At 43.1% G+C, this 16,790-nt stretch overlaps 1 protein-coding gene across 1 annotated transcript in view; it reads right to left on the bottom strand.

Moving 5' to 3' along the window:
• Nucleotides 1-4,360: 4,360 nt before the first annotated feature.
• RPRD1A (regulation of nuclear pre-mRNA domain containing 1A) overlaps nucleotides 4,361-16,790 on the bottom strand; it is a 136,617-nt gene continuing 124,187 nt past the window's right edge. Inside the window, exon 7 of the mRNA XM_075193991.1 lies at nucleotides 4,361-5,307. Within this exon, the coding sequence (XP_075050092.1) occupies nucleotides 5,146-5,307 (162 nt within the window). The 3' untranslated portion in view covers nucleotides 4,361-5,145. The remainder of the gene's footprint in view (nucleotides 5,308-16,790) is intronic.

Raw genomic sequence — 16,790 nt, 5'->3', positions numbered from 1 at the left:
TGTAGGAATGTCCATATTCATCACCTGCAATAGAATCCAAGAAGTTAAAAAAAAAATTCCAAGTGCAAGAGCTATGCCATGCTCCCCCTAGATCTGTAGTAAGTAGAAATGCTCGGGCTCCGTTCTTCGAGAACTGAGCCCATCCGAACTTCTCCGATCCAAGTATCGAGCCAAGACGGCTCGTTATTTTTGCACGCCCTCGGAAGTGAAAACGAGGTAAAATGCCATGTTGCATCATCGGATCTCGCGAGTTTTGGATTCTATAAGTACCGCCCTCCAGGGTGATTCAACGCCATTTCACAGAAAGATACAAAAGGGGTAGCACGATTCTTGGCAGTCTGTAGTGCAGTTGGGCAGCGTCATATTCTAAAACAAAAAGAGGAGAGGTGGCAGTTTTCTTAAAAGTCTCCAGTGACATTCTACTGAGTTATAAGCTCACACAAACAGGAGACGGTCCCAGTGTTGTTGCTAGTCTACAGTTTACGTGCCATTGCTTCATTGCTAATTGTCATTGCTGAAATAGAAATAATAGGGCTGGCAGTGTTCTTCAAAATCTGCAGTCACATTGTACTTTGTTATTATAGCTCACACACAAACAGGAGCTGTCCCAGTGGTATTGCCAGTCTACAGTCTACGTGCCATTGCTTCATTGCTAATTGTCATTGCTGAAATAGAAATAATAGGGCTGGCAGTGTTCTTCAAAATCTGCAGTCACATTGTACTTTGGTATTATAGCTCACACACAAACAGGAGCTGTCCCAGTGGTACTGCCAGTCTACAGTCTACGTGCCATTGCTCCAATGCGAATTGTCATTGCCAGACGTATTATTATTATTATATATTATATTATTTCTATTTCTGCAGTGTTCTTAAAAGTCTCCAGTCACATTCTACTGTGCCATAGCTCATATAGAAACAGGAATAGTGGCAGTGTCCTTGTCACTCTCCAGTCACATTGTTCCCGTCACTTCCCAGTCTCAGTGCCGTTGGTCATCAGAAACAGGGGTAGCAGTCTTCTTGTCACTCTCCAGTCTGTCATGATAAAACTACTATACACTTGAACATAGGCTTTAGCAGATGACATAAAGGGATTAGTATTAAGTCAGGGAAACTAAAATGGTTACTAATTTATCCCCGCTGCAATCCACCATTACAGAATTGGCTATACTGTGTAATTGCTGGTAATGGCCTTCCCCGTGGGATTTATGACAGAGCTGTCACAATTTTTGGGCAACTGTTTTACACCAGACCAAAATGTGAAAATGTTGTGCTGACTCATCTGCACCACTGGGTGTCTTGAGAAAGCTACGTTTTTTCCTACCAGCAGTTGCCAGTTGTCATGTCATGTACCACTTGCGCTTTCAGCTTGCTGACCAGGAGCTCATTGCATCTCTTGAGATCTGGGTCAGCTGGAAAGAGAAGACTTAGCTTTTTAACCTAGGATCATGCACAGTTACCAAAATGTAGTGATCTGATTTCAAGATGTTGATAACTCTCAGATCCTGGCGAAGCAAATAAAGTACGTGATCTACAAGTCCTACATAGTTAGCGGAATTGCTTAGTTTCATCTCGTTCTTCAATTTCTCTACCTGCTCTTCCAAAAGTCTAATTACGGGAATCACTTCACTCAAGCTAACAGTGTCTGAACTCACTTCACAGGTGACTACTTAGAGTGGTTTCAGCACCTTGCACAACACGGAAAGTATTCTCCACTGCACTGGACTAAAGTACATTCCCCCTAAAATTGCAGTAGCTGCAATCACTTAGATGCTGTTGCAGAATGCCGAAAATCACCCAAATTATTTTTGGACAAAGACAGCATCTCCTGCATGTCACTGTCATTTTTTTTTTTAAAAAACCCAAGTTGATTGTGTAAGCAAAACAGGTAATGTTATGGAATAACCAGCTGTAATGCTCTCACAATATTGGTGACATTATGATAAATGACATATCCTCAGGAGAGTCCAAGCGGGATAAGCCATGTTGCAATGACATCCTTTAGGTTTTCAAACAGGTTGTCAGCGGTATGCCTCTTAGTGTAGACGGTGATACAAATACAATGTGGTATCCTACATTTGTGTAACAGTATGAGGGGGATATTTGTGTAGCTGATGATGGCACTAATGAGGATGTTGATGAGGATGATGTTCTTTGCGTAAGTCTTGCACCAGCAAAAGCAGTTCTTGCCAGTAATGAATAGAAGTCCATTGTCAAAACTTGGTACAAGGCCAAAAAATCCACCTCTTATGTGTGCAATTATTTTACCCAATCCGGACAACAGTTGTCTAGCCATTTGTAGTGTTTGTAAAGCCACACTGACAAAACCTTCCTCATCAATCCATGTACAAAACAAGGAATGCAGCGCTACAGACCTAACTGTCTCAATAGAAAAATGTGGTCTGGGTCACGAATAATGAAATTAAATTTTATTCTGTTAAAACATCAATGTAAGTAAAACCTATAATACTAAATAACATATTATATATACATCTCATATCCCACAATGAATATATCAGTGCATTTGATATATATTATACCAAAGAGCTCATGAGCAGTGAATGAGTAGCGCTACTAAATAAAAATAGAATAGGACAGCTGTCACGTGATAGCTGTATTAATTATATACATGTGAGCATGTTCAAGCAGGTGGCTTGAATCTGTGGAGCCGGCGTGTTCCATGCTGAATTTTCCATCTGATGAAGTTACAATCTGTAATGAAACGCGTTAGGATACCATCACCTTGTTTAGCTGTTTGAATATTCATTTATTTGCCAAATTGACTATTGGGACATTTCCTACAACATCCACTTTGTACCCGTGAAATGATTTATGAGCCGCTCCTACTAATTCAGCTATGCGTTTGAGCTGCGAGGATTCCAGACAATACACGCTGTGTCTCTCCGTATTTTCATCCAACTGTACAAAACCAACTAGAACCGGAACTTCACAAAGAGCTGCACACCAGGTCGGCTTCACAAACAGTTGTGAGCCGTGGAACACGCCGGCTCCACAGATTCAAACCACCAGCTCATGCACAGATAAGTCTGTCTCTGTTTTTCTTATATATGTGACAACTCGAATCTACTTGTAGCTGTATACATCAGCCATTGAGCTTCTGATTGCCATATGGGCTATTAACGAGATAGGAGTATATCTCCTTATGTATCCGTAACAGACTGCAGTTGCATGTAATTGGTCCGTTTTGCATCTATTTCCACACTGTCAATGACAGCGAATTTACATTACATCGTGCTGGTGTGAGAGCTGTGAATTATAGATCTTCATAGTGTATCATACCGATATAAAGGTTGCTGGCTCATACATCTATGTACCGATGAACTAGTTTCGACATTGAATATACACCTTCTGTCTGCGGATTGCAGAACCATTACAGTTTATTCAGATATCTGGATTTCATTAACCATCTGATTGCGGCTCATCATTTATCACGGACAATTGTGTCACTATATACATCCCCCTTTTCTCATAACCATCTTGTATGTTCACATGTATATAGTTAATACAGCTATCGCGCGACAGCTGTCCTATTCTATTTTTATTTAGTAGCGCTACTCATTCACTGCTCATGAGCTCTTTGGTATAATATATATCACAGTGCACTGTGATATATTCATTGTGGGATATGAGATATATGTATAATATGTTATTTAGTATTATAGGTTTTACTTACATTGATGTTTTAACAGAATAAAATTTTATTTCATTATTCGTGACCCAGACCACATTTTTCTATTGAGACAGTTAGGTCTGTAGCGCTGCATTCCTTGTTTTGTACATGGATTGATGAGGAAGGTTTTGTCAGTGTGGCTTTACAAACACTACAAACAGGAGAGTCCAAAAGATAGTGCTACCAGCACTTGGATTCCCTGTGGGTGAACCTGCTTCATCAACCAACAGGAGAGTTCAAGAATACACAAGGGTCAGAGAATACACAGGAGTCCATGGAGTCAGGCTAACAAACAAGTTGCACTAACAATGAGCAGGTGTCAGTGCTGAGTTTAAATAGAGCAGGTTTGAATGACCCGCCCTGAAGGTGAGTCATGTGATCCACAGGAGAACAGAGCAGACAGGGAAAGTAGCAAACCTGGACAGGATTGTTACAATATGTGGACAAGCGGAACTGGGCAAACTAAAGATTATATGACTGTAACAGCCCACTGGGTTGGTGATTCACCTTCACCAGCAGGAATAGAAGCAGCATGTACCCAACAATACCAGATTATTTTAAGGCAGGCTACTTTGTGTATCAGTGGCTTCACTAAGATGCATACCGATGACAACCTGTTTGAAAAACTAAGGGATGTCATTGCAACATGGCTTATCCCGTTGGGACTCTCCTGAGGATATGTCATTTATCATAATGCCACCAATATTGTGAGAGCATTACAGCTGGGTAAATTCCATAACATTCCCTGTTTTGTTTACACAATCTACTTGGTGGTACATAGCTTTCTGAAAAATGACAGGAACGTGCAGGAGTTGCTGTCTGTGGCCCAAAAAATTTCGGGACATTTTCGGCATTCTGCAACAGCAGGAAATTGCAGCAGCTGCAAGAACAATTTATTTTGCCCTGCCATTAACTGAAGCAAGAGGTGGGTAACAAGGTGGAAGTCCACACTTTATATGCTTGTGAGGATGGAGGAACAACGAAAAGCTATCCACACTTAATCCACAAGCTATGACATTGGGAAAGGGAGGATGTACTTTAGTCCAGTGCAGTGGAGAATACTTTCCGTGTTGTGCAAGGTGCTGAAATGATTTGAAGTACTCAACTGTGAACTGAGTTCAGACCCTGATAGCTTGAGCAAAGTCATTCCCTTAATTAGACTTTTGGAAAAGCACCCTGAAAAATTGAAGGAGATGAAACAAACAAATCACGCTAAGTATGTCAGACTTGATAACTCTTGGATCCTGGCGAAGCGATTAAAGTTCTGGAAATCGTATCACTTCATTTTTGCGACTATGCTTGCCCACATGTTTGGTGTCACAGACTGTCTGAAGCAGATGTAATGTCACTCCAGTTGTAATATCTATTCCTGTGTCTATATAAGTTTGACACAAAAGTGGCACTCCCTGTCGCTGGTGTTCTTGCTTTGTTAAAATGTACATGTCCTTTTTAATATCTTACATGGTAGGTAGGAGGGCCCAAGGACAATTCCATCTTGCACAACTTTTCTTTTCTCCCACTGCTGTGTGGCAATGTTTCCTAGATGTGCTATGAACTGAGTTTGTGTTTGTGTCGTTGCTCTTTCGCTTAGCATCCAGCCAAGTCGCTGCAGTCTTTGTCTGAAAGTGGATGAAAAGAATATTGTGACCTGTGAGGTGGTCAAAATTGACTGGCAATGACTAAAAACTTTTGTTATTAAGGTTAATAATAATGTAAGAACAAAAAAGAGCAAAATTATGTGGTTTTAGCATATTTTAGCTATTTTTCTAAAAAATACAGATCCAAAACCAAAACACGGCAGGGCAGTTTTGCCAATAACCAATACACAAACTTTATCCAGATCCAAAACATGGGGGTCAGTGAACATATCTAGTAGTAATATTTTCCCCTGATGAAGGCTCCTAGTCAGCCAAAACACAAAAGATACATTCAGTAGAGGTTTGTGGTGCATAGTCCAATAAAGGATTTCAGATCTAGGAGCAGCATGAAACATTGCTGATGGATACAAATATATGAAGCAACAGATCTTATCTTAAAGTGCATGCACAGGTAACATGCCAGATTTTTATAGGTGCGTAAAACACACAAAGATTACTGTTCATTAAACATGTGTACACACACATCCACATGCTTTCATGATTTTGATAATGTACCAAATTTCAGGACTTGGAGTCCTGGGGGTAAATGTATTAAACTGCGAATTTGCCGAACTCACCAGGTTTTGCCTTTAATAAGATTGTCATTTTTAATATGGTCATCAAATCACAGTAAATAGCTGATTTGAGGAATCCGCTGTTTAGTACATTTACCCCCTAATCTCTGTGGACTGAGAACTTTGGTGCAGTATCCTCCTCTCACCAGGGTTGCAACTATATTTGTGTTTCCTGCTGTTCCAGCAATTCAGCAGTTAATTTACTCTGCTCATCAGTCAGCAATTGAACTGCACATCTGCCTGGCTCTTAAAATCGTGTCTCTTCCAGCACTCTGAGCCAGATCATTGAATCCGGGAGGGAGCTGATGTTGTCACTCTGCTACATGAGGATAGCCTTGTAACTTTGCTCCTGTTACTTCTGACCTGGTTATTCTTCGTCTGCAGTCTGTGTTCCTGTCCTGATTATCCTGTGCAATTGCAATCCTTTCTTTTGACCTGGCGTTCCTGTGTGTCTGCATACCTGTAACCAGTGCACTGCCATGTGTTATCTATTACCTTGCTATCCTCGGGAATCTATACACTATGCTATTTGCACATAAGTCTAGGTACACACTGGAGGTTTGTCAGGCAATTATCGGGCCTATCAGGTGATACACAATCGTTCCGTCAGATATCGTATTAGTGTGTATACTTACACGATGAACGAAAGTCGTTTCAAAGTGCTGATTATTATTATTATTTATTTTTATTTGTAAGGCGCCACAAAGTGTCTGTAGCGCCATACGGGAACAAACAGTAGGACAGTACAAGGTAGAACATTACGATACAATGAACAAGCAGCACTAACTCAGGTAGCTCAGAGTACAGAGTAAGAAAGGGTGAGGGAAAGTCAGCAGCGCAGAAAACCTGTGCCCAAGAGTGTGGACACAGCTAACAGGTTAAGTGCTACTGAAAAAAGAGAAAAACAAGAGTTGAATCAGTGGGCTCAAGAAGGAGGTGAGCAGAGTAGCTGTAGAGCAGGGTTAAAAGTCGTGGAAACAGCAGGAAAGAGGACCCTGCTCAGAGGAGCTTACAATCTAAGGGAAGGGCAGACAAACCGAGGACACAAGGAAAGTGAAAAGGGGACAGGGTCAAAGGGACTGAGAAGGAAGAAGGTGATAAAGGGAGAGGTAGCCGACAGGTGGGTAGTTAGGCAGATGACTGAAAGACTTCTAAGAAGAGGTGGGTTTTTAATGCCCGTTTGAAACTGCTTAGATTGGGGGGAAGTCTTGATAGAACGAGGGAGAGCGTTCAAATGGAGGGGGGCATCGTAGGGGAAGTCTTGGATACGTGAGTGAGAAGAGGTAATTAGAGGGAAGGAGAGTACACAATCGTTGCTCTATCGCAGTGGGTGGGAAGGAGTGTGAATAGAGAGGAGGTTGGAGATGTAGGAAGCAGTGGAGTTGGTGAGGGCCTTTTATGTGAAGGTGAGGAGCTTGATAAGGATTCTGTAGGGGAAGGTGAGCCAGTGAAGTGCATGGTAGAGGGGGAGACGGATGTGGAGCGGTGAGAAAGAAAGATAAGTCTAGCAGCAGCATTGAGAATAGAATGAAGAGGAGCGAGATGAGAATGGGGAATGCCAGTGAGAAGGTTAGAGTAGTCCAACCGAGAGATGATCAGGGAGTGGATGAGGAATTTAGTGGCGTCCTGGGATGTAGAAATGATGTAGCCTAAGAAGGGCACCCTAGGGACTTCGAACTCGCACTTCTCCAATTTTGCGCAGAGGTGGTATTGACGTAACTTCTCCAAAACTTCCCGGGCATGTTGGCGGTGCTGGGACAGGGATTGTGAGTAAATTAAAATATCATCTAAATAAACCACCACGGTCCTACCCAAAAATTCTCGCAAGAATTTTTGATTAGATCTTGGAAGACTGCCGGGGCGTTACACAATCCAAATGGCATCACCAAATATTCATAATGCCCAGAGAGGGTATTAAAGGCCGTCTTCCATTCATCTCCCTGTCTGATGCGGATGAGATTATAAGCGCCCCGTAGGTCAATCTTAAAAAAGATGGTGGCAGACTTGAGCTGGTCGAACAGAACAAAAATCAAGGGCAGCGGATAAGTATTTTTAATTGGTGGTACAGCCAGGAACGGATTAGATTTTGGGTCTAATCTGTAGGTCACAGAAATAGAGAAATCTCCAAGCAGGTCTTTGAAGCAAGCAATGTTTATTTGCTCACCCTGGTTGAAGGTACCGATGAGCAGGTCAGATGGAACGAGAAGAACAATTTTCAATATGTCAATGCTTTTTATACAGATTTGGACACAGTTTCACAGGGTAAGCCAGTCCCCTTGAGGTCTGAGCTATTTTTAGAATCAGGATGCAATTTGTTTACCCAAACATGGATTTACATGCAATATACTTACACTTATATGTGATATTCTAAAGCTTGCTGTGGTTTCCTGCATCTTGTTATTAGACGCAGGAAATCTAGTGGCAAGTCTTAATTAAACCTTCCTGTGCCTTCAGATGCTGGACCTTCACATATCAAATGGTATGAATACACATTCCCCAAAAAAGTCACAAAACCCCAAACAAGTAATTTCCCCACATCACGATACACAAAAGACTTCCTCCACAAACGCTTATTGTATTAGATATATACCTCAGAAATCATGCATTTCCTCTAGCAAGGTCAAGACAAACGAGTTTCTTCCCTGGTATCAGAAATAAAGATTTCCCTTACCAAAATATACACAATATCAAAAATAAGTGCACTTGCAATTCTATAAATAAGCGCCCTGCACTATTTCCTTTAAATAAATTTATACCAAAAGTTACTTATAAGTGATCCAGTCACAGACTCCATTTACTTCATCGTTACACACAAATATCAGGTGTCCACTGTGAAACGTGTCTACAAAAGTGTGACTGACCCCTAATTTACCTGTCCCCCTAATAGTCTGGCACCTAATGATCTACATTTAAAATAGTTTGATCATTGCTGGGTATAAAATGTTTCACCATCATTGACCAAAATATCTCTATTAAAATGAACATACTACCCAGATTACTATATTTATTATGGACATTGCTCACAAATATGACCTCCAGGACTTTTGTCACTCTTCAGCAACTGTTTACATCATTCGTTCATTTGGGCTGGTAAGAAACAGAGAGTAAAGCCGCTCATTCTGCAGCATTTTAGGTTGGCCGGTGGATTGGGTGAACCCAATTTTAAGCACCCACCTCATTTGTTTGACCCTTACTCTATGGACTTGCTGTAATAGTCTCTATGCGTTGGCTCCCTCACCATCCCCTCTCGTACCCCTCTGATACAACCCAGACATTCCCCTTAGCCTCAATCCCAATCACAGTTGTTCAATCTTCGATTTCATAACCAGCTCATGGCACAAGGCATATTTCCTGCTTTTTCAGAACTCCAAGAATCTCAGACTCCCCAATACAGCTTTCCATCAATTTCTGCAACTTAGACACTTCTTCCACACTTCGATCAGAATCTCTGCAAGACCTCTTTCCTCCCTTGAACAATTTTAACTTTGTAACTTGTCCTCAAAGGGCCTAAATCTCTCTCTGTACCACATCATGCTAACTTTGAATCATTATAAAAAGTTTACCCATGTAAAAAAATTGGAAAACGGACTTAAATGAGGTTCTGGATGACGAAGACTGTTCAGATGTCTGGGAAGGTGTATCTTGAACCTTTATTTATGTCAGAGTAAAAGAAAATGCTTATAAAGTCCTTTACTGCTGTTTTCCCCCACATCTGGTGGTCCTGCCGTGTCATTCAGAGATTTTGGTCGGAGGTTCGGTGGCTTATTGTTACTTCAATTGCCACTTACCTCCTATTTCATCAAAAGCACATTTTCCTCCACCTTCAAGGGAGGAAATGTTTGATGCCCTTAATAAAACTTATAATAAAAAGAAAAAAAAAAAGACTTCATCATCATGGACAAATATACCCTGGTCATTTGTAAGTTTAAAGTAGTGGTAAGCATATGGTACCCTCTTAGCTGGGGTAATGTCTCCTATATCATCCTTTATCGAAATTATTCAAATGTCATAGAGTGAGAAAATGCATTCACAGGGGCATATTCAATTATTTTGAATCTCCGCTGCGTTAAAACTATTACCGTTATTACGGTGATAGTTAGCTGGATTTCAGATCGCGGCTCAGGGAGCTGCAAGCTGAAATCCAGCAAGAAAACTACCGTAATAACGGTATTTACGCGCACTATTACCGTAATAACGGTAATAATGCTCGCCGTGAGATTTTTGGCGTTTTCGCCAACTTATTAAATATGCCCCACACAGTCTATGTTCCAGGTTATTCCGTGATTTCATGGAGATAACTTCTCACAAGTTTGTCTAGACAGTCATACAATAACCTAAAGTCCTTTATGTGGCTTCATTGATTCACTGGGCCCGATTCAAATTGTATTGGTTTGAAGAAAAAAAAAAAAAAGACCACGGAACAAGAGATTAGTTTCAACCATATTTAAATCAAAGCGGATCTAAAGATGCATTTCGATTTGAATCTGGGTGCAAGTATGTAGTGGTTACACAGTACCTGCCATACGTTAACGGACAGAACAGAGTGCAGTATACGCACAAGCATATGTGCAATATAAAATCACTTCAGAACACATACAAAAAAATAAATAAACAACTCTAAACAGTATAATCATTAATAAAAAATATGGTTTCTTTAAAAAAATATATATTTTGTTACAATTTTTTTATATTAAATATATAGATGTTCTTAATGCATACTGTACATACAATGTGTTATTAATAGTCTTTGTTTGGAAAAGTACAAGTATGTAAGCAAGTAAGATAAACTATGTCATGCCAGTAATCACTATAAGTTGCCACCTACACCTGCCCTGTAGCTGGTGCAAATGATACATCTGAAGCCAAGTGTCATTTGCATTCAGACATGAATTGTATGCAATTACGTTTAATGGTGCTAAAGTCAGGTTCTGAGCATACGCAGAGCTAATTCACGCAAGATATGACACGCAAACCGACTCCCGCCCGAATATGAATCAGGTCCAATGTGTCTTATTAAACTTCATTCAATAATTTTTGATAATTGACATTACCATTACCTTTAAAATACCTCTCACTGCCTGCATCTGTGCAATAACTTTTCTCTAAAACAACTGCCATTGCACAGTAACATGTGTATTAAACAAAATATATTCATACAATGTGTCCAGTGTTGATCTTGACAGCTGTAGTGAAATGTCAGGTTAAGTTTAGCCACTATTTGCCACCAATAGATCAATACTGTGTATTACTGACTTGAGCAATATACGTGAATTACCTCTCTCTATATCATTTTGTAAATGTTAGGATGGAGGAGCTTACATAACACAGCAGACATAGGGTGACTCACAGCATGCCGTACATGCTGTGCAAAAACGCAATGTGTGGGTTGGTTGCTTATACACAGGGGCAGGGCCAGCGACAGCGTCTTATTATCCAAAAGTCTAACTAGGCTGCAGCCTAGGGCGCAAGGCTTTTGTGGGGGAAAGGGCGGGTGTAAATTGTGATAGGAAGTGGTATAAATTGAAATCAATTCTCCAAAGTAAAAAGAAAACATGAAAGAAAATGTAGTAAGATTTTAATCTTGGCTACTTCCATGAGGCTGAAGACAATGAGTCATCCTTATCTAAATGAGAAAGACAAGGATGGTGCCAGTCTTGAAAGCTCCCCTCCTTTCCCATCTTCACCATCAGTAGCACTCTGTTCCGCTATACAGTTCTGACTGTAATTAAAAGGAAATGAGTGAAAGATTACCATGACCCTTGGAAAAAAGTCAGATGGAGCCGAGTTTTGCAAACACAAGAAAAGAAGATTTTTGTACTTACGTTAAATCTCTTTCTCTGATTCTATCTGGGGGACACTGCTACCATGGGGTTGTATGAGGGCGCATGGAATTGGCACTTAAATAGTTAATCTAGTTTTCTGCTGACTCCTCCAGTCTGCAACCCCAAAGACCTCAGTAATACTAAAGTCCCAAGAAAAGGGCTCAACAACACAACTAACCGTAGAACAGCAAAAGGGAGGGAACGCAGTGTCCCCCAGATGGAATTGAAGTAAGACATTTAACGCAAGTACAAAAATCTTCTTTTCTCCTTCATCCACTCTGGGGGACACTGCTACCATGGGGACCTTCTAATGTAGCCCCTAAGGGGACGCGGTCTCGCCGCCTTTGTTGCTAGGCAACGGGACGCTACCCGGTGATCACCTGAGTCTGATCGCCAGAAATCCTCCTCCTGCTATTTCCTTCTGCTATTTAAACCTCACTCTAGCACCATTAGGGTGCCAGAGTATTAGTTCTACCCTGCTCCAGCGTTATTGTTGTCATTGATTGTCTCCTGTGTCAGGGGCGCACGGAGGATTGTCTGGGGGGGGGGGTTTCTTCCCGCCGACCCCAAAAAAAAAAAAAACCCGAGAGAGAGCTGCTGTATACAATACAGCACCGCCGCGGACGCTTCTTTGACAGCGCCGCGGCTGCTGTATAGCACAGTGGCCACTTAGTTAGCGCAGGGTGGGGTTTCTAGAGACTCAGAAACCCCCCCTGCGTGCGCCACTGTGTGTTCGGATTACCTTGGCTCGTCTGACTACTCTTCCGGATCTCCCTTTGTACTTTTTCTCCCGTTCTGGTACTGACCCCTGGACCGTTCCTGACTACTCTTTGTCTTCTCTCTGTGGTACTGCGCTTCTCTGGTTTCGACTTGGCCTGTCTGACTACGCTCCTTCCATTGCACTGGTAACTATCTGGGAGAACCGTGACCTGCGCACCTCACGCAGAAAAGCCCATACTTCCTTGCGGGGGTCCCTGGTGAACACCGGTGGTGCGTTAGACTCCACTCCTCCGAGCTTACTAGCGCCAATACCAGTCCGTGGTATTTCTAGTGAAAAACTTGATAGAATACTCTGGCCATGATCGGACCGGACGAACCTTCGGCTCACAAATTATTACTACACCTGGCATAAAGAGTGGAACGGCAACAATCCAACCAGGCCCAATTGCTGCAATGCATTGGAGGGAGTGGTCTCCCGTCTGGATTCTCTTCATGTCTCTTTACCAATTTGTACCATGGCTGCCACATCCTCCACTACCTCAGCTCCTACCATTTCTTCAAATCCCTTCTCCCGAGAAATATGACTGTGATCCTCTGAAGTGTCGTGGTTTTCTTAACCAATGCACTATTCAATTTGAATTGGCTCCAGAGAATTTCACGTCGGAAAGGGCCAAGGTGGCTTACCTAATTTCCCTTCTCTCTGGGCAAGCGTTGGCCTGGGCCTCTCCACTATGGGAACGGGATGACCCCACGCTTCAAAATTCTGTGGTCTTCCTTGAGATATTCCGTAAAGTTTTTGATGAACCCGGAAGAGTTTCTTCTGCCGCCTCCAGGTCTCCAAAGGATTATGTCAAGGTTCTCTCACGGCGGGTCAATGTGCGGTGCAATTTCGGACATTAGCAGCTGAACTCCGATGGAACGATGAGACTCTCATTGCAACGTTCTGGCAAGGACTCAATGACTGCATTAAAGACGACTTAGCCTCACGTGATCTTCCTCCTAGCCTGGATGACTTCACATCCCTCTGCATTAAAGTGGATATCCGTCACAGGGAACGAGCACTTGAATGGGACCGAACCTGTCGGCTTTTCCTCCTTCTCCATCCTCAGAGGAACCGATGCAGATCGGCTGTTCCTGCCTTTCTCCGGAGGAACGTGAGAGACTAATGAGGACCCGTCTTTGTTTATATTGTAGTAAACCAGGACACCCTCTCTCCATTTGTCCCAAGAGACCAGGACAGCCACCTCCTAGGTGATAATAGGGAGGTCCACTTAGGATCCCAGTCCCTACCTCCCTATTCCCGGGAAGGAATCTGAGTTTTTCATGCCAGTCACCTTGCTTTCTCCCAGCGGTCCATTTACTATCTGGGCCTTCGTGAACTCTGGGTCTACAGGGAACTTAATTTCTTCCAAAATGGTGGCTGAACTCCGTCTGAACATTTGATGCTCACCACTGTCGACGGGAATAGAGTCTCCAATGGCTCTCTCTCTCTCTCCACCTCAACGCTCCAGATGGAAGTAGGAGCGCTTCATTCCGAGTTTATAAGTATCTTGGTTTTACCTCAATCCATTAACCCTATCATCCTGGGGCTACCCTGGCTGAGACTTCATTCTCCACAAATTGACTGTCAGCGAGCACAGGTTATCCGCTGGAGTCCCTCCTGTACCAAGAAGTGTGAGATCGGTTTCCCCCTCGAGACCCAAGCTGGCCTGCTTCTGCACATCTTCTCTGGTGGGTCTTCCTGAAGCTTACTCTGGTTTTGCTGATGTTTTCCCTAAAACTGCTTCTGAAATCCTTCCTCCTCATCGGCCTTGGGATTTCCCTATCGACCTCATCCCTGGAAAGAACATCCCTAAAGGCTGCTAGCCTTTTGAGGATAACAATAGCAGGACACTAACCGGTATTAGACTCCACACCTATTAGTTTAGTAGCGCTAATGTACCCCTGGTATTCGCCAGGGACCCCAGCAAGGAGGTTTGGACTTCGATGCACAGGGTACGCAGGTCGCGGTCCTACTAGCCAGTTGCCAGTGTAGTGTAGAAGGGTTAGACAGTCCGGGTCGAGCCAATTGGGAATAAACGGAACCAGGGAGAATCCGAGAGAGTAGTCGCCAAGCTGAGGTCACAGTACAAACGGGTCACACAGAAGAAGGAGTAGTCGCCAAGCCGGGTCACAACAATATAGCAGGAACGCTGGGAGCACAATCAGGAGCAGGAGAACCAAGAACACTAGGTATATAACCTGTTACTCTGGCACCCTAATGGCGCCAGAGCCAGGTTTAAATAGAGCAAGTTCGCTGGTGATTGGAGGAGCCAGAGATGGGGAATCCTGCGGGGAAAGTAGCGTCCCGAGACAGGGCGCATGCGCCCGACAGGCCACTCAAACGGAAGCCGCAGCGCGAGTGTTGCTAAGCAAAAAGCGCTGCGGCCGGAAGAAGGAAGGCTTCCGTCCCCGACTGACAGGGGATCAGCGGGGACGGCGCCTGACACAGGGTTTATCCTCTATCCTTACCTGAGACACAGGGCATGTCCGAATATGTTTCAGAGAATCTCAAGAGAGGATTTATCAGGAAGTCATCTTTTCCTGCTGGTGCAGTCTTTTTTGTTAAGAAAAAGGACGGCTCTCTCAGACCATGCATTGACTACCGGAGATTAAATGCCATCACTGTTAAGAATCGTTATCCTCTTCCCCTGATTTCGGAACTCTTCGATCGCATTCGTGGGGCACAAATATTTACCAAGTTGGACCTCAGAGGGGCCTACAATTTGATTACAATTCGTAAGGGAGACGAGTGGAAAACCGCATTTAATACCAGAGATGGCCACTATGAATACCTGGTGATGCCTTTTGGGCTTTGTAACTCTCCAGCTGTTTTTAATGACTTTGTTAACAAGATATTTAGAGACTTACTCTATCAGTCGATGGTTATCTATCTAGATGACATTCTGATTTTTTCACGAGTCCTTTCTACTCACCTTCTGCTTGTCAAAGAGGTCCTTTCTCGTTTACGCATTAATCAGCTATTCTGCAAACTGGAAAGTGTCTCTTCAATTGTTCCCAAGTACCCTTCCTGGGATATGTAGTATTGGGTTCTGGCCTTCAAATGGATCCCAGCAAATTGGAGGCTATTCGTAATGGGCCTCAGCCAATAAAACGCTGAGTAGCTTTGAGGCCGGAAGGCTTTCACAATTATTATCGCCAATTCATCAAGGGATTTTCCACACTAATCTCTCCCATTACTCTCCTTACCCGGAAAGGCGGTCGATCGAAATCCTGGTCTCCAGAGGCAGTACAAGAATTTCTAGCCATTAAAGAGGCTTTTATGCTAGCACCCGTCTTATCTCAACCCGACCAGAACAAACCGTTCTTTTTGGAAGTCGACGCATCCTCTGTTGGAATTGGAGCTGTGCTGTCTCAGAAGAATTCTGCAGGCCTTCCTATTCCTTGCGGTTTCCTTTCCAAAAAGTTATCTGCCAGTGAGGCCAATTATGGGATTGGTGATAAAGAACTTCTCGCCATCAAGACTGCCTTAGAGGAATGCCGCTACTTGTTGGAGGGGGCGCACTTTCCTATTACGGTGTTTACTGATTATAAAAATCTCACCTACTTGCAGTATGTGCAATGCCTGAACCCTTGCCAGGCACGATGGTCGCTATTCTTTAACAGATTTCAGCTGATAATAACCTTCCGGCCCGGTACTAAGTATCTTCGTGCCGACGCACTATCCAGATCAATTGATTCCTCAGACGCCTCATCTTCCATGGTTGCCAAACCCATCATCAACCCTTCAACGATTCTAGCTATGACTAATTCTTCTTTCAAGACTCCTCCTCCTGGTTGCTCTTTTGTGGAATAACATCTGCGCATTAAACTCTTGAGATGGGCTCATAATGCCAGATTTGCTGGTCATGCTAGGGTTAAGAAGACGGTTGCCCTCTTATCTCGTCTATATTGCTGTCCCTCATTGTCCTGCGATGCCCAGAAATACATTTATACCTGAGAGGTCTGCGCCTGACATAAGATTCCTAGGAGATCACCTGCCGTTCTTCTCCATCCTCTTCCTATTCCGGACCTAGTCATGGTTTCAATAGCATTTGGGTGGTGGTAGACCGGTTTTCAAAATGAGCTCACTTCATTCCCCTCAAAGGACTATCCTCCGCCTCCCAATTAGCACTTCTGTTCATCCGAGAAATTTTTCGCCTCCATGGCTGCCCGAAGGACAACATTTCTGATCGCGGAGTCCAGTTTGTCTCCCAATTTTGGAGGTCCTTTTGCAAACAGCTTGGTATCAGTCTAAAATTCTCCTCCGGGTACCACCCGCAAACCAATGGGCAGACTGAACGGACTA

Source organism: Mixophyes fleayi, unplaced genomic scaffold, assembly GCF_038048845.1.
Source record: "Mixophyes fleayi isolate aMixFle1 unplaced genomic scaffold, aMixFle1.hap1 Scaffold_122, whole genome shotgun sequence".
In the NCBI taxonomy this organism is placed as follows: domain Eukaryota; kingdom Metazoa; phylum Chordata; class Amphibia; order Anura; family Limnodynastidae; genus Mixophyes; species Mixophyes fleayi.
The sequence above is the reverse complement of the archived record's forward strand: the minus strand, read 5'-3'. Positions and strand labels throughout refer to the sequence as shown.